At 35.5% G+C, this 18289-nt stretch overlaps 1 protein-coding gene across 10 annotated transcripts in view; it reads left to right on the forward strand.

The window, feature by feature from the left end:
- The window catches only part of LOC146530783 (spectrin beta chain-like), a 48378-nt gene that overhangs the window by 17708 nt on the left and 12381 nt on the right, over positions 1 to 18289 (forward strand). For all 10 annotated transcript variants that reach the window (XM_085199563.1, XM_085199556.1, XM_085199553.1 and 7 more), the window contains exons 2-25: positions 1939 to 2112; positions 4929 to 5080; positions 5354 to 5527; positions 5629 to 5917; positions 6789 to 6960; positions 7317 to 7445; positions 7770 to 7982; positions 8386 to 8583; positions 8874 to 9003; positions 9281 to 9430; positions 9618 to 9757; positions 9955 to 10079; positions 10352 to 10482; positions 10939 to 11084; positions 11402 to 11525; positions 11970 to 12220; positions 12560 to 12719; positions 12917 to 13055; positions 13180 to 13361; positions 13643 to 13757; positions 14053 to 14177; positions 15945 to 16135; positions 16316 to 17478; positions 17777 to 18038. In XM_085199563.1, the coding sequence (XP_085055689.1) occupies positions 1977 to 2112; positions 4929 to 5080; positions 5354 to 5527; positions 5629 to 5917; positions 6789 to 6960; positions 7317 to 7445; positions 7770 to 7982; positions 8386 to 8583; positions 8874 to 9003; positions 9281 to 9430; positions 9618 to 9757; positions 9955 to 10079; positions 10352 to 10482; positions 10939 to 11084; positions 11402 to 11525; positions 11970 to 12220; positions 12560 to 12719; positions 12917 to 13055; positions 13180 to 13361; positions 13643 to 13757; positions 14053 to 14177; positions 15945 to 16135; positions 16316 to 17478; positions 17777 to 18038 (4997 nt within the window). In that variant the 5' untranslated portion in view covers positions 1939 to 1976. The remainder of the gene's footprint in view (positions 1 to 1938; positions 2113 to 4928; positions 5081 to 5353; positions 5528 to 5628; positions 5918 to 6788; positions 6961 to 7316; positions 7446 to 7769; positions 7983 to 8385; positions 8584 to 8873; positions 9004 to 9280; positions 9431 to 9617; positions 9758 to 9954; positions 10080 to 10351; positions 10483 to 10938; positions 11085 to 11401; positions 11526 to 11969; positions 12221 to 12559; positions 12720 to 12916; positions 13056 to 13179; positions 13362 to 13642; positions 13758 to 14052; positions 14178 to 15944; positions 16136 to 16315; positions 17479 to 17776; positions 18039 to 18289) is intronic.

The raw sequence follows: 18289 nt of genomic DNA on the forward strand, positions 1-18289 counted from the left end.
TATATTTTGGTATGTTGTACGGAAGGTCATATAATGTGGTAAGTTGAATAAGAGGGCGTGGCTGTGTTGCCGAATTGTTAAAATACATTAATTTGCTAAAATATCGCTTTTATTTATTTTATTATCAGTACATTAATAAAAGGAGATATTCTTTCAATTATATCAGTAGATTCTCTAGAGAAGACCAAAGAAAATATTTAAATGAACATTAATTTCAGTAGACACATTTAACATTTTTAAATGTTTCTCCTAATGACTATACTCGTATGTCTATGGTAACATAATACCTTGAACCTGTAGGTCATGGATATTATGTCGTATATACCTACCATGAAATATTACTAATGAAAACTAACAAATCAACTTTTTTAATGAATATCAAAATTTCCATTCAGTAAGAGTTATTAAAACAAAAGTTCTTTTGTAGAAACTATAATTGAAATAGAATTCACGTATGAGTTAAGGCGTTCAGAGGCCGTCTATTGAGAACAACTCAAATCAATTAATTGAACCTCTAAATGAACTCAATGTTGATAACTATCAGACTAGGATTGTGCTGTATAAATCTTTTCTTACACTGATTTGGTTGAATAAAATCGCAGGGGCCCAAGTGTGTGACTGTAAAGAGGACAGGTTGTACTACCACTAGAGTAAATCAAATATTTAATAATCTTATTTCTAAGCTCTGGTGTCGAGGCAAAGCAATGCGTTGAGTTCCGCCATTCAACACGCAATGCCTTCAGAATTCGGCGGAAAATCGGGAGTGCAGTGTCTCAACACTAAATTCCCTCTGCCAACTCTGCTGGTTTGGAGATACAGCGTTCCAATATTTTTTACATCACATTCTTTACAAATAAATAAATATTTAATTAAGTTATTTTTAAAGTATAAGGTATGTCGTCTGTACTCTATACTAAGACTATATCTAATCTTATCATACGATGACATCATGGCAAATATAATAACGAGTAGAAATGTAAAAATTATAAAATTGAATGTTATAAGTGTTTTACAGTATAAATGTAATTGAATACCCATAGATTTGTGTTAGTTGTGTAAACATAACTCAGGAACTGCATGACTGTACATATATAGTGAGTGTTCAAGGTGAAATTGATTTTGTAATGATTTTTGTTGATTGTTTAGTATATACGTTCAATAAACGTTGTGCCTATATATAAGGATTTTTGTAGTTGTTTTGTTATATTAGAAAGATATATGTTCTAAAATATATAAGAATGGATAGTTTTTTTCCGTAACAATATGTAATGGTAATGGTTTTTATCAATTGCTAAATCGTTCCTTTATTTATCAAATTAAAAAGAAATTATTATCAATTATTTTCAAAGGCAAAACGTTTGAACCGGAAATTTAACGAATAACAGAATAAATAATTTTGTCAATCTGATAATACAATTTACTTATTTAGTATTAACTTACTTTTTTCAAAATGTATATATTCTTCACATTTACACATATAAATAAAATGGAAGTCCCTGTCCTAGATTTCAAATAAACCTTGTTTTTTCAAGTGCATCTAGTTATTTATACTATAATAAAACAAACAATTTAAAAGAAAATGTTTGTCTATATTTATGTTTGTCCGAGCTTATCTCTGGAACAGCTGAACTAATTTTTATGGACTTTCGCTGAAAGATATGGATCAACATAAATGCTACTTTTTATTTCGAAATTCCCATGAGATCGGCACCTTTGGCCTACTTAGACATATGAAATAACAATAAATAAATCTGTTAAATAAATAATCTCATAGTGCAAGCGAAGACGCACGGGGGGCGCTAGTATTTAGATATGTTGTGTCACCATTTTCAACCGATGGGTTAATTAGATCACTGGTATATTAATATTCAGTTTATTAAATAAATGTATTAAATTAATAAATGTATACTAAAGTTATGTTTTATATTTAATTTGCAGACATTCGAGCGTGGCGCGGTGAGGTGCACTAGGTCGCAATGACGACCGACATATCGGTGTCCCGCTGGGACCCGTCCATCGGCCACGGCCAGGAGATCATAGACGAGATCGAGTACGACGGCGGCAACTCCTCCTCAAGGCTCTTCGAACGATCGCGCATCAAAGCGCTCGCTGGTCAGTCTATGTATAACTTAAACTTGATTTTATGGTGCGAAGTTAATATAAAATAATATCATATACAAAGTGTTTTGAATCTAGATAATTTTTAAAAAATTATAATCTGTTTACTCTAAAGATAGACAGTCTGTATTTAATTTTTCCATATCATGATTGTTTTTACTTTTTAAAAATGTTTTAACATGTATATTTTTTTATGTGTTAATATGTACTTAGTCGAATTATATAGGTAAATACACCATTATTTATGAAACAAAGATATTATATTGAAAACTTAGAATAATAATATTGTCATTATATAAATTTATGTAGGCAATTTTACGGTATGCGACCGCCACTGCAGTTCCCTAGCGCCCTAGATAATTGTTGCGTAAATGATGGCCGCAGGAAGTCAGCTAACGGATTGAAGAAATCGACGTTGTTTTCTAATGCCCTAGGCGGAAAGTCGATGCATTATTCCTTCTACATTTATTTTTTGTTTTTTGCTCTTATCGTTACAAATAGAATAAATACTAAGTACTTGCTCATACGAGTATTTTTTTTAGTTGTTATAATTATGTCAAGTTTACTATAAGTGTTAGTATTTTTATCTAGTTTGCACTGGTGTTGAGCGTCAAAATGCGACGTTAATTCCGCCAGTCCAACACCCAATGCCATTAATTAAGTGGAAACTGAGGAGCGGAGTGTTTTAACACTAGTCTCCCTCTGTCGACTCTGCTGAGTACGGAAAAAATGCATATACCCACCCACATTCGTATAGTGTAAATCGTCCATACTGCAATATAAGCGGTTCAGTGCAGTCTTTGATAGCTGTTATAATCTGAGTCTAAGAGCCCCATTATGAATGCAGTATACTTGAATACTCTCACATATGATAAGGGCCGTTAGCGTTTACAATAAGTTTTTAGTTTAACTGCTGCGTCCAGAGACTTTAATTTTTATTTAATTGACATTAAAATTGATATACACGTACAGTTATATATATGCATGTAAGAGTTAGTACCGCTACTATATAATGCTAGGTGTACCTAGGTGTACCTTGGTAAATGTTGATGTCTTATGTCTCTACATTTTTTCTTCGAAAACATTTAATTGTAGGTAATTGTCTAGATAGTTATTTTAAAAAACTTTAAATTTAGCTTTGTCGTGTTATACTAATTCAACTGTGACCGGTCATGACCCCAATTATCAACTATTACAGTACATTTTTTATATAAAATTAAAATATTGAATTTTAATTTTAAATATATATTTTTAATTGTAATATATTTGGTAATGGTTGAGCCGGTATTAAAAAAATTACCACGATCCATTCTTACTGATAAACATAAGTAGATATCCTGATAAAACTTCGGACACGAATATATGTCGTTAAGCGATAAGGCTAGTACGTTTGTGATTGCTGTCAATTGTTTACCTCATTTTGAAATATTGGTATTATTTCAACAAATACTTGTAATTTATTAAATTAAAAATATCTTTAATTATGTCATAAATAACTTCACAAAGAAATATATAACCTTGATGATCTAAAATTATACGAGTAATTACGTATTATGTTTAAGTAAGTTATAAACAGTGTACATAGCTGCTGTTTCCGTTTTCCCCTACAATATAAATAGAAATAGCAAACAGTTGGCAAAATTTTAGCGCTGTCTAAGATGGAATACAAACTTTAAGTATGGTTTACTCCTATTATCAATAACCTACAAGTTATCTGATATAACCATAGAGAACATTCAGTATCTCTTGTCGATTATTTCAATACACATAACATGTTGTTGTCGTTTTTCTACTATTTTGCACATTTTATTAGAACTAACTGTATCAAGCGAGTGATAATAATGAAAAAAACAATCTAAAATCAAACAAAATATAATAAAAATTGACAATAATATTAGTTCATTAAACCGTACCAAGTGTTGTCGACATCTGGAACGTGCGTATCGAATATCCTTGTCCAGTTTACCAGTTGAATTTTGTCGCTCTAATTCTTCCCGTTCTTTGGTCTGACGGCGCCTCGGCCTCAGTCTATCGGTGCTGGTGATATGACATCGACGGAGTGCTACGATCTCATCAGAAGAGGTGTTGATATAGAAGTGCCTGGCCTGGAGCTCTATTATGATAAAGTTGTGTGCGAGCTTAGAGGTGTGTTGATTTGTTTTGTGCCAATGCGGAAAATGTTGGCAAATAATTGAAATTATTAGCTAATTTGTGAATAAAACCAAATATATTGTTAATATTGTGTTATTCAAGTGATTTAATATTAATGTGTCTATGTAGATGTTAAAATTCTGTTATCAATACGAATTTAAGGTTCAATTTTTTGACATTTTAACTTTTACCAATAAAAATATTATTGAAGCACTTTTTTTATATAACCTCGATTTCCGCTCTAAAGCGTATAGTGAAATATGATCAGCATATCAAGTTACCATATAAGTTTACGAAACCTATACCTAGGTAGGGTTTATGAGTTATTGCAATGGATTTGTCTACGGCGGACGGACGGTGCCGGCCAAAGCGTCCCCGGGTGCCGCGTCCCGGCCTACCCCACTGGCGGTTAATGTGTTAACACTCTTTGTTTTCTTCAATGATAATGATATAATGATAATCTTCACTATATAGTGTTTGTTTTGATAATTATTTCGTATATAACTGTTAATCTATGCTCCAATTTTCGGTCATCGGCAGTTCTTAGAATTTAACCGCTTACATTAACTTCAGTTTATAAAGTGTGAATCGGATTTCTCGGAAGATCGTCGGAAAAAGTTATCAATGTATAAACTAAATTATAAAATTTTTGTCAACAGACGAACGAGAAAGTGTACAAAAAAAGACTTTCCAGAAATGGGTGAATTCACACCTGGTGCGTGTGGGGTGCCGTATCAACGATCTGAACGTGGATATGAGAGATGGCAAGATGCTTATCAAATTGCTCGAAGTGCTGTCCGGAGAAAGACTGGTATTTTTTGTTGTATAATTTAAATGAAATTAAAATATGAGTGTATACGGCACGCGGAACAGCGTGTTATTGTAAACTAGATGGTTATTATTGGTTCGATTCCTGAAAAACGTTGAGAGGTAGGCCTCTCGTAAATTGGGACGAAAGTGGGGGTGGCACAAGTCTCTTAACACTATGTTAAGACCCCCCCCCCTGTATACTGTAAGCCAGAAAACTAAAAAAATAAACAATAATTAAGCATACTCTATATGCTATATATTTCTATCTTTACAGCCACGACCTACAAAAGGTAAAATGCGTATTCACTGCCTAGAGAACGTAGACAAAGCCTTACAGTTCCTTCGGGAACAGCGCGTACACCTCGAGAACATGGGCTCCCATGACATCGTCGACGGTAACGCGAGGCTCAATCTGGGTCTCATATGGACTATCATCCTCCGTTTCCAAGTTAGTACCTCTTTTGAATTTGAATGTTATAAACAGATTTTTTATATAGAGTGTACAGTTCTTGCCTATTAAGATTATTTAAATTATCATAATATTTCTAGATTCAAGACATCACAATCGAAGAGACAGACAATAAAGAGACAAAGTCCGCTAAGGACGCTTTGCTATTATGGTGCCAAATGAAAACGGCCGGCTACAATAACGTAAATGTACGTAACTTCACGACATCATGGCGCGACGGGTTGGCGTTCAACGCCATCATACACAAACACAGACCGGATCTCATACAGTTTGAGAAACTGCATAGAAGCAATCACATTCACAATCTGAACAATGCATTTAACGTGGCTGAGGAGAAACTTGGACTTACCAAACTCTTGGATGCTGAAGGTAGGTGTCATCTTTGTATACTATTATTTCCGGAATGGACACAAGATTATTCTGGAGTGGGCAAGAACTAATCTTCTACTCCCATGCTGGTGGTTTACGTTACTACTGCTGTTATAATAATAAATAGATTTTCTCCAAAATAATGCTGAGAGTATTGTTTCTACGTGTACGTTTATTGGTTACGCTCTACTTGCCCTACGCTAAGGTAACACAATGTTATCTCAAATACGGTCACTATAATTGCTTAGATAATTAGTTCTAGTTTAAATAAACATAACAACGGTGGCGGTAATTTAAACAGTTTTAAATAATGTATGAAATCAAAATGGTGGAAAATTATAATTGTTGTTGAATATGTCTACAAGATTAACAAAAACTTCACGTCTCTGTGTTGTTATTGTGTGCCTAAATATTTAGGAAATATCATATTTTACGAAAATTATTATCATATGCAAATTATTTTAATAATTTGAATATATTACTTTATGTATTAACATCATGCAAAACTTCTATTCTGTTTGTTTTAATGATTTTAATATTTCTACAGTCATTTTATAATTACTCCTTATACTTAAAAAGATTTTATATTTTAACTACATCTATGTTTTTAATATTTTAAAATGTTATTCCACACTAAGAAATCTTGGACGGCTTCCAGTAGGCGCAGGTTCAAATCTCGCTACGTTTAATACGTTTTCTAAAAAGTTTTATTTAATAGAATAATAATATAATGATTCGTCATTCATTTCACTTAATTTTTTTTAAGGCTAATGTATCTGGTACTATAAACTGGCAATTTATTTATATATTATAAATGAGACATTAATTTATTAGGGTGCTTACGATATTTAATAAAAACCTCTCTCTTCAGATATCGCAGTGGAACACCCAGATGAGAGATCAATCATTACATACGTGGTCACATACTACCACTACTTCAGTAAGATGAAGCAGGAGACTGTGCAAGGCAAGAGGATCGGCAAAGTTGTTGGTATTGCTATGGAAAACGAGAAAATGATGCAGGAATATGAATCGCTTACTAGGTGAGAAAGTGTATAGGATTTTTTTACATTTTTGTATAATATTCAGTTTATATAGTAAATTTTGCTTAGGTGTGAAGAAAATAGTACTTAGTTTATAACTTTCGATTGTTATTGTTAAATGAAAGTTTAATTGAAAGGAATTGATATTAAGAAAATGGCGTGAAAAACGCGATACATGTTAAACAACCATTAAACTACAGATACTTGCAGTACGTTTTAAAAGAATGCTAAAAGTAATTGAATAACTTTCTTTCTTATACGTTATGTTATATTACTATATTATTAACGTTTATATGGGTTAAAGGGATTTAAATATATTATGATATTTTTAATAACGTTATTTTTATATGTTACAGCGATCTCCTGCAATGGATTGAGCGTACAATCGAAGCTTTGGGCGATAGGACGTTCGCGAACTCGTTGGAAGGCGTCAGACAACAATTGATACAATTCGCCAATTACCGCACTGTAGAGAAACCACCGAAGTAAGTATATTAGTTTTGGTAGCTTAGTTTCATATCATTCTGTAGTAAAGTAAAAAAATAACAACTAATTATTATTATGTAAAATATTTTATTATCAAATTCTAACGATCTATTTGATACACACTCTGGTAGGTCTTTAAGACCTAATATTGTCATTATGGGCTCTATATGAGGGTGAGAATATCTCGAGATATTTTCCAGGGAGGCCTTGAGTTTAATTTCAAATTGATATTTTTCTTTGAAAAGGTTTTTTTAACTTCTATATTAAAAGGAAAACATAATATATTAAAATTATTAAAACCTTTTTTTTTTCAACACAAACAGGTTCGTAGAAAAAGGCAACCTCGAAGTGCTACTCTTCACCCTGCAGTCCCGAATGCGCGCCGCCAACCAGAAGCCGTACACTCCGCGCGAGGGCCGCATGATACACGATATAAACAGGGCCTGGGAGAGGCTGGAGAAGGCGGAGCACGAGAGGGAACTGGCGCTGAGAGAGGAACTGATTAGGCAGGAGAAGCTGGAGCAACTGGCCGCTAGGTATGGAGTTTTTTGTTATTAAAATACATCTCATATTTTGGATGATGCTGTCGCAAGTAGCTGTCCCACTTGCGGCAGGACTTGACGCTGATTTATATTTCAATTATTTTTGTAACAAACGACTTTCTACATATACGAGGAACGTCTTAATATTAGATTACCTCTGCATATACGGCTATACGAGGACTACACTGTATAATCTATACAGCAGCTATTACTTATGATATTTTTATTTTACCAAATACGTAATTTCGTACAATCGTAGTAAATAACTTATTATTTTTCATATTTTTTAACCATGTTATGTTGAAAATATAAATTCACAAATTTATTGTTACTACAAGTACAAATTTCCTTTATAACGTTAATTGTAACCTATTCAAGAACAAACCACAATCGACAGATTCAACCGTAAAGCGCAAATGCGTGAAACATGGCTGTCGGAGAACCAGCGTCTCGTCAGTCAGGACAACTTCGGTTTCGACCTGGCAGCGGTGGAAGCGGCGGCCAAGAAGCACGAGGCCATTGAAACTGATATATTTGCGTACGAAGAAAGGGTTCAAGCTGTTGTGGCTGTTTGCTCGGAGTTGCAGGCTGAAAGGTGGGTACTTTTGTTGTTTTGGTTTGGTAAATCATTTTTATAGGCGGCGTTAAATTCCACCAAAGAATATACAATGACATTTTACACTAGTTTCCCTCTGCCTTCCCTGCTCTTGGCGTTGAGTTCCACCACTCAACACGCAATGATTCGAAAATTGCAGGCGTGAGGGGGGAAGCGGAGTGTCTGAACACTAGGTTCCTTTTGTCAAATCCGTAAATATAAAAAAAACCTCACTAAAAAGAAAGGGAGATAGATAATAAATAAAAGAATTAAATTCTTTTTTTCTCTAGATATCATGACATGGAACGTGTCTGTGCTCGGCGGGACAATGTCTTACGACTGTGGGCCTATCTGTTAGAGTTGTTGCGTGCTCGTCGCGCCCGCCTTGAACTGTCTTTGCAGTTGCAGCAGAACTTCCAGGTATGTCACTTTGGAATATAAATTTTACAGTGTTTTAGTATTGTACGCCTTATGTTTTATAGCTAATTTTCTTTGATTAAACATTTTTTTTTTTAGCATTAATAATTTTCTATGTATGAGTAAATAATAATCTCAATATGATCATGCCCATCTAGTTTGTCAATATAAGCTTAATGATATTACTTACTTTTTTAACAAATAGTACACCTAAATGAATACTCTAGTGTATGTAACAACTTATATCATAATTTATAATTATTAACATTCTTTTCTATAGGAAATGCTATACATCCTGGATTCAATGGAGGAAATCAAGATGCGTCTACTGACAGACGACTACGGAAAACATCTCATGGGAGTTGAAGACTTGCTGCAGAAGCACGCTCTTGTTGAAGCTGATATAAATGTTCTTGGGGAACGTGTAAAGGTAGGAAAAATAACTGTTCTTTATATTTATTTAAAAAAAAAAAAGAAGAATCAATCTGTGTATTTCAGCTGAAGAGCATGAAACTCTATTTTTGCGGTTACGGGTTTGATTTTTACTCGGGAGAATGAATTCATTAATATTTTCATTTCCCAAAAAAAAACTTAAGTAAATATTTTCTTTTATCCAGGTGGTGGTAGGCCAGTCCCAACGTTTCTTGGAGGTGGAGGAAGATCGCTACCGTCCCTGCGACCCCGCCATCACCGTGGAACGTATACAGCAGTTGGAGAACGCGTATTCCGAACTCGTGCATCTGGCTGTTGAGCGCAGGTTCATTTATTACCTTTTGTTTGTTTCACGCCGTAAATTATACACGACGAAGCAATAAGAAATTTGATGTAACTAAATATCAAAACTTTAATAATGGAAGAATTTAAAAAAAAATATATTATAATTTATATTTATAAAAAATAATAGATACCATATTTTTTTTACTAACCTATAAAACTTTTATTTAAAATATTTAGGAAGCGTCTTGAGGACAGCCGTAAATTGTGGCAGTTCTACTGGGATATGGCTGATGAGGAGAACTGGATTAAAGAGAAAGAGCAAATTGTCTCCGTTGATGATATTGGACATGATCTTACCACTGGTATGTAATTATGTTATCATAAAAATAAGTACCGGGCTTCTTTCGCAAAGCAGGTTCAACAAAAAATTACAGAGGTATATCACAGAAAACTTACATTTTTAATCGATTTCATCCAAAATAAGTACATATGCCCGTAAACTTAAGTCAAGGAACTATAGGAAGTTAAGTTATCGAAATACTACAATTATAAACTACTTTGGTACAAGACCTTCAGTTTGGAATTCCGACTCGCACTTGACATGACTTAATGTATTTTGGTATTTTCTACACAGTGTACCTGCTAATCTCCAAACACAAGGCGCTGGAAGCAGATGTGCAAGCTCATGAGTTGCAGCTTATGAATGTGGCAGCTGTTGGTGATGAACTTATCTCACAAGGTCACTTTGGTGCAGATAGAATACAAGTAAGAATATTATTAAATTTGCTCAATTTCATGAAGAAATCCAATTTACTTAGTTTTACATAATACACTTGTCAATATTGTCCACCAATATATTGTAGTGCTTATAGTTTTAAAATTATTGTCTAAATATTAAGCAGTAATAATATAATATCATAACTTAAATAATCTATAATGAGGCGGTGCAGTGGCATGACGTGTACGTGGTGGTTGTGAGTTCGATTCCCACTCGGAGGAATGAATTATTTAATATTTTTATCCTCGCGCTGGTAACAAGACAAAGCAGCGTTGAGTCCCCCAATTCGGCGGAAAGCGGGGAACAGATTGTCTTACTACTACGTTCGTGTTGCCTACCTTGCTATCTTTCTCTGCATACCTTGTTATATGCGGGATAAAGCGCTAAATTTAAAAGAAAAAATAGTTTTTTCATTCTACCAATTATTGCCATTGCTGTTTTAGGAACGTCTCCGCGATATTCTATCACAATGGAATCATCTCCTCGACGTAGTATCTCTGCGTAAGAACAGGTTGGACGCGGCCGTTCGTTATCATCAACTATTCGCTGATGCTGATGATATTGACAATTGGATGTTGGATACGCTTAGGTAGGTTAATATAAAAAATGATATGAAAAAAGAGTTTTGTTTTACACAAAGATTTTATCTTTGATTTTCATAAATTTTAAATTAAACTCTTAAACGGGACTAAAGATGTTCACTTCTCAGTAGATTGTGGTCAAAGTGTTCGAAAGGTTATAGTTTTAAAATTGTATTATATTAAATATACGCGATTAGTCCTGTTTAAGTTTCATTCAATTCTGATTATAATTTCTTTGTATTCATGTTTAATAATAAACTTATTTTCTACTTGACTTTTATATACTTGATATATATTATGTAAACAATGTAATAATTTTTCATAGATTGGTATCATCTGAAGACACTGGCGTGGATGAAGCCCAAGTACAGAGTTTGTTGAAGAAGCACAAGGATGTGACAGATGAACTAAAACATTACGCCAATGTGATTCAGCAGCTTAAACAACAAGTAAGTATACATGTTCATATATTTTTTGGTAATAAACCTTTACAGTTAATTACATTTTATATGCCAATAAAGAGACAAAGAACTTTTTCTTTTTATTTTTAATATTTTTTAACGTTACGTTAACGTACATTAAATTTTAAAATTGCTATTATACATATTACTATAGAGTTTGGTCACTTTATTGTTTTTAAATGCAGGTAAATGAAAACGTTTAAAACCTCCGTTTTAAACTTTGTTTCATGAGTTACTATATTATGTTTAAATCAAATTTAACAATAAAAATAGCGCGTGCATCTACTTACAAGCGAAAAGCGCGTAGTCACGTCCTGGTAATAATTACACCGTCGGTACATCTTCCCTACTGATTATACCTCCTTTATAAATAAAAAAATATATGTTATAATGCTTACGACCCACATAACATTACCATATGAATTTAACCAGGCCAGTGAGCTGAGTCCCGAAGACGCGAACAGTGGCGAAGTGCGCGAGCGCCTCGCCGCCATCGACGCGCGCCACGGCGAGCTGGCCGAGCTGGCGCGCCTGCGCAAGCAGCGCCTGCTGGACGCGCTGTCGCTCTGCAAGCTGTTGGCCGAGGCTGATGCTGCCGACCAGTGGATAGCAGAGAAGGACCGCATGCTGGACACCATGCTGCCGCCCAAGGATATCGATGACGTGGAGATCATGAAGCACAGGTTGGTGCTTGTCGTTGTTTGACGTATCTTGAAGATATGTCTCTTAGACGCCTTATCTCTTTATAAATTTTAGGAAGCATAAGTCTATTTGTTGAAAGTATTTTAATGTTCGTGTTTAACTATGTCAATTTTTTTTATTATACAGTGCAGTGTTGATATATAGATAAATTAATTTATAAGTTCTAATTATATCAAATTAAAATTACTTTAACTAATGGATAATTTAAATTATGCCATATAAACCGTGTAGTCAAAAAAAAATAACACTTAAATAAACCGCCTAATAAAAATACATATATTTTTTAAATAAACCTATTAAACTACTACAATCGCCCATAGGTACGACGGCTTCGACAAGGAGATGAACGCGAACGCGTCCCGAGTGGCCGTCGTGAACCAACTGGCGCGCCAGCTCATTCACGTAGAACACCCGCAGGCGCCCGCCATACAGGAGCGCCAGCAGGCCCTCAACCAGGCCTGGAGTGGTTTGCGCGAAAAGGTATATATGCCATTGTTTTTAGAAACAACTATATGGTCTGCGACTGATTATAGATGCGATTGTTTTGAGTTTAATCCTACTCCCAGGAATTAGGATTTTTCATTTAGCCGCTCTGGCCTAGTCTCTGCACCGCCAGACACCGTATGTTATTTGATTTTTTAATAAAAGAAAATAATTAGAAGTAAATTGTTATCTAGGCTGAAGCTAAGAAGGATGATCTGAAGTCCGCTCAAGGTGTCCAGACGTTCTACATCGAATGTCGTGAGACTGTATCCTGGATAGAAGATAAGAAACGCATCCTACAACAGACTGACAACTTGGAGATGGATCTTAATGGTGAGTTTTATTATTTGTTAACACACAGTGTGTGTTTTAACTCTAGGTTCCTGCCTATCCTGCTATATGCGGAATACAGCGTGAAGCTGATTATTTTTTTTTAATATATTCATTAAAATAACAGGTGTCATGACCCTCCAACGTCGTCTGTCCGGCATGGAGCGTGACCTGGCTGCCATACAAGCGCGTATCACGTCCCTAGAGAACGAGGCGAGCGCAATAGAAGACGAACACCCAGATGAAGCGAGATTGATACGTGAACGTGTCGCTACTATCACTGAGAACTGGGAAAGGCTTACTCAGATGGTATGGTTTTTGTGATTATTAATTATTTTTACTCTTCTAAATAAACTCTCAATTTGGGGGAAAGCTACCTTTAGCTTTGTCTACGCTAATAAATGAGGTAATGAAGGTAATAGAACACTAGTTTCTTATATCTGAATTGTATCTGATTGTAAGAAATGTGTAAAGGTTTTTAGTTCAATTTTTATGAGAAGAAAGTATGCATTTATAGTATAAGTGTGTCTACGATTTGTTGCCCCAAATAGTGGTAATATAATAAATAATGGATTTATGTTTATCTATAGCTAAAAGAACGCGATGCTAAATTGGAAGAAGCCGGCGATCTACACCGTTTCTTGCGTTCCGTTGACCATTTCCAAGCATGGCTCACCAAGACGCAAACCGACGTTGCATCCGAAGGTATTTTATTTTAGAACATGTCTTTATGTCATAAATATCTTAGGGGGTTATTTACATGTTATCTAAATTGATTTTGTTCAATGTTATGATGCGTTATAACGGCTGAAGAAAAGTAAGAATAATTCTTTAGGTAATCCTGTCTTTTTTATTTAAATAAAAACTAGGTCTAACTAGGTTAATAAAATTTTACATAATGCTAAGGTTATTCTTTTTTGGTTTTACGGAGCACCCGTCGGTTGAATAGTACTTGAAGCTAAGGAAAAACTTGAAATAATAAGTAATATAATTTTTTTAGACATACCCGCCAGTCTACCCGAGGCTGAGAAACTTTTGTCTCAGCACCAGACCATCAAGGAGGAGATTGATAACTACAAGGACGAATACGCTAAGATGATGGAGTACGGAGAGAAGATTACTGCCGTAAGTATATTTTTTATCTTCACGTGGTTCATATAGCAGAAATATAATAATTTTATACCAGTATTAACCGACGCCCACAACTTTGTTTGGGGGAATTACACAATCACAATCATCTTTAACTAATGCTGTGAGATTACATATAGTTAGGGAGGCGAAGCAGCAAACTGTGGAGTCACTCGAGCGTCATTGAGACCTATTGGGTTGCGAAGCTTAGATGATAACAAGAAAAAAATGTCATATAATAAATTTCGTTTCACCGGTGGGTTGAGGGGCTATAGATTTTCAAAAATGTAAAAAAAAACTGTTCCATGGACATACTCGAGCGCGTCAGATATTGATATCATCAATTGCCTACGTCTTCTTAAGCATGAAAATATGTTAATCTGACAGTTTCCATGGTGGAGGTGGTCGTACGTATGAGTTAAAAATGGCAAAAAAAAAATATTGTCGAGCGCGTCAGATTTTCTAAGGGGGTGTTAAGTGAACCTAAAAAAAAGCTCTTATGTAATAATCTGACGATTTGGATGTGACGCAAGCTCGTAATCGTTGTTTGAAAATGCAAAAAAAAATCGTCATATTGAAATACTCGAGCGCGTCAGATTAAGATATATATGGTTCATCTTCATGCCCTAGGCGTGATATCTCAAAATCAGACGATTATCTGAAGGGACTTGCTTAATCTGACAATTATTAATATTTTTTTAAACCAATACAGTGATCAAGTCAGCTTTATGTTGTATCCCGTACACAGCAGGGTAGGCAGAAGGAACCTAAGGTTAATACACTCTGTTCCCCAGTTTCTGCCAAATTTTGAAGGCATTGAGTGTTGAGTAGCAGCACACAACCTCGCTGTTTTGCCTCGACACCAGAGCGAGGAAATGGAAATATTGAATAAATATTTCATCTCCTGGAATGAAGATTGAACCCACAACCTGTCGGTTTTACAGTTACACTCTGTGCCACTGCGCCACGACTGGCCTCAATTTTTTTAATTTATTGAACGTAATCAATAGAAAAGCTCAAGAAATAGAATGTAACTAATAGAATGTATGTTTGAAATAGAATACTTGTATTTATAAAAAGAAACTACAAAAAAAAATATTTTTTTCAAGTATTTTTAAAAATTATCATCTTCATTGAAGAGTTAGGGACCAATAAACAAAAGAAAGAGGGATATAGGAATAGAAATACCGTGAGAGGAATATATGCAATTCTTAGGTACATCAAACTTTATCGATCAATTTCTATTACTTCGGCTTGCGGAATTTGTCAGATTATATATTTTTCGTAATCCTTGAATGATTCCCTCCAAATTAAAAAAAAAAATTGTCGCGCTCGAGAATGTCCAGATAACGTTTTTTTTTTACAACTTTGGAGCCCTCCCCCTCCTTTGCGTCACTCTCAAATTGTCAGATTAGTGGAATATACACGATTTAGCATGTAACTAACTTACCCTACCTTAATCTGACGCGCTCGAGAATGTCCGATGATCAATTTTTTTTTACTAATCTGATCCTTTATCCTAGACGCGCGGCTATACATAGGAAGCTCATATTTGGTGGAAGTACGTAACCGAGTACAAGGAATCCCCAGTATCTTAATCTGATGCGCTCGAATGACTCCACAAAGTCCCCTCTTCGCCGCCCCTACTAATAGCTAAAATACTAATATTAAAATTTTGTGATCTATAATATATAATATATCTATTTATTGTTTTGAATATTTTACATGCAACAATTATTTTAACACTGATATTTATTACACAAGGAGCCATCAACCCAAGACGACCCGCAATATATGTTCCTGCGTGAGCGTCTGAAGGCGTTGCGCGAAGGATGGGCCGAGCTGCAGCAGATGTGGGAGAACCGCCAGCAGTTACTTACCCAGAGCTTGGAGTTGCAACTGTTGCAGCGTGATGCTAGACAGGCTGAGGTGTTGTTGTCTCACCAGGAGCATAGGTAACTGTTTGTAGTTGTTTTATTTAACAGCCGCAATGATATTACGTTATACTCTCTTCTAAAACAACTTCATTGGCATCTTCAATGGCATTCAGAGTTTCCATTAAAATCTTGCTATATTTCAAAATGTAGAATTTTAAGCTAATTTGGTGGCACTTATATTTATTTTATTATTTTTAGACTTGCTAAGGCTGAGCCACCAGCAAACTTGGAGCAGGCCGAGAACACGATCAAGGAGCATGAGGCGTTCCTTACTACCATGGAGGCTAACGACGACAAGATCAATTCTGTCGTACAATTTGCCAACCGCCTCGTCGAAGAGAGACACTTCGATGCCGACAAAATACAGCGTAAAGCAGAGAGTATTAGGGGTAGACGGGATTCGAACCGCGAAAAGGCATTGCAACAGATGGAGAAACTACAAGACCAATTGCAATTACATCAATTCTTGCAAGACTGTGACGAGCTGGGTGAATGGGTGCAAGAGAAGAATGTCACAGCTCAGGATGATACTTACCGCTCGGCCAAGACCATACACTCCAAGTGGACCCGTCATCAAGCATTCGAAGCAGAGATTGCAGCAAACAAGGAACGTCTATTTGCAGTACAAAATGCGGCTGAGGAACTCATGAAGCAGAAACCAGAGTTTGTTGAAGTTATCTCACCCAAAATGACAGAGTTGCAAGACCAATTCGAAAATCTTCAAACAACCACTAAGGAGAAGGGTGAACGCCTGTTTGACGCTAACCGCGAGGTCCTCTTACACCAGACCTGCGATGACATCGACTCATGGATGAACGAGCTGGAGAAACAAATCGAGAACACAGACACTGGCACTGATCTGGCATCTGTCAACATTCTAATGCAGAAGCAACAGATGATCGAGACTCAGATGGCCGTAAAGGCTAAGCAGGTAACCGAGTTGGAAACACAAGCGGAATACCTGCAGAAGACCGTACCCGACAAGATGGAGGAGATTAAGGAGAAAAAGAAGTCTGTGGAGCAACGTTTCGAACAACTCAAGGCGCCATTGTTGGATCGTCAACGCCATCTCGCTAAGAAGAAGGAGGCGTTCCAATTCAGACGTGATGTTGAAGATGAAAAGTTATGGATTCATGAAAAAATGCCGCTAGCAACTAGCACTGACTATGGAAACTCACTATTTAACGTACAAATGCTGCAAAAGAAGAATCAGTCGCTTAAAACCGAAACTGACAACCACGAACCGAGGATACTGACGGTCATCTCTAATGGACAGAAACTGATTGACGAGGAGCATGAAGATGCACCTGAATTTAGAACACTCATTGAGGAGCTTACCGCGAGATGGCGAGAACTCAAAGGTTGGTTGAAATCGCATTATTTAAAAAAATACATTAACGCATTTAAGCTTTTTTTTCTAAGCTGTGACTGGTAGTTAACTTAATCATTTTATTATCCCACTTTACGTCTCATTTTAGAGACATTGCAAGCTGTTTGGTGGAGCTCAAAGAAAACAAAGCCCTGCGCTTTGTGTTCTTACCAGAGCGAGAAATTAAAATTCTACCCCATGAATGGAAATCGAACTCAGAACCGTCATTTGACCGTCACACAAATCGCCACGATGGCCAAAATTACTTTAATAAATTACTTGTTTCACAGATGCCATTGAACAACGTAAGAACAACTTATCACAATGGGAGAAAGCTCAACAATATCTGTTCGATGCAAACGAAGCGGAAGCGTGGATGAGCGAACAGGAACTGTACATGATGGTAGAGGACCGAGGCAAGGATGAAATATCCGCTCAAAATCTTATGAAGAAACACGAAATATTGGAACAGGCGGTCGACGACTACGCACAGACTATTAGACAGTTGGGCGAGACTGTACGTCAGCTTACTAGCGAGGAACATCCTCTTAGGTGAGTTTTTGAGGAATCAGACTACTATAGCAAATATTATGTAGGTAACTAAATGATCAGCTATTATAAATGTAAAGAATAATTTTTCCTTATATGAAGTAACAATACCTTTGCAAAAAAAGTGTTATATCTATAAACTGAAAATTTTAATTTAGTACATATAAAATATAAACAATTACATTTATAATTATATTCGTTTGATTAGTGATTTAACATAACAAAATTTTATGAGCATATAACACAATTATATT

Source organism: Heliconius melpomene, chromosome 16 (assembly GCF_056956725.1).
Source record: "Heliconius melpomene rosina isolate 202511_hmr_F chromosome 16, ASM5695672v1, whole genome shotgun sequence".
Classification (NCBI taxonomy): Eukaryota; Metazoa; Arthropoda; class Insecta; order Lepidoptera; family Nymphalidae; genus Heliconius; species Heliconius melpomene.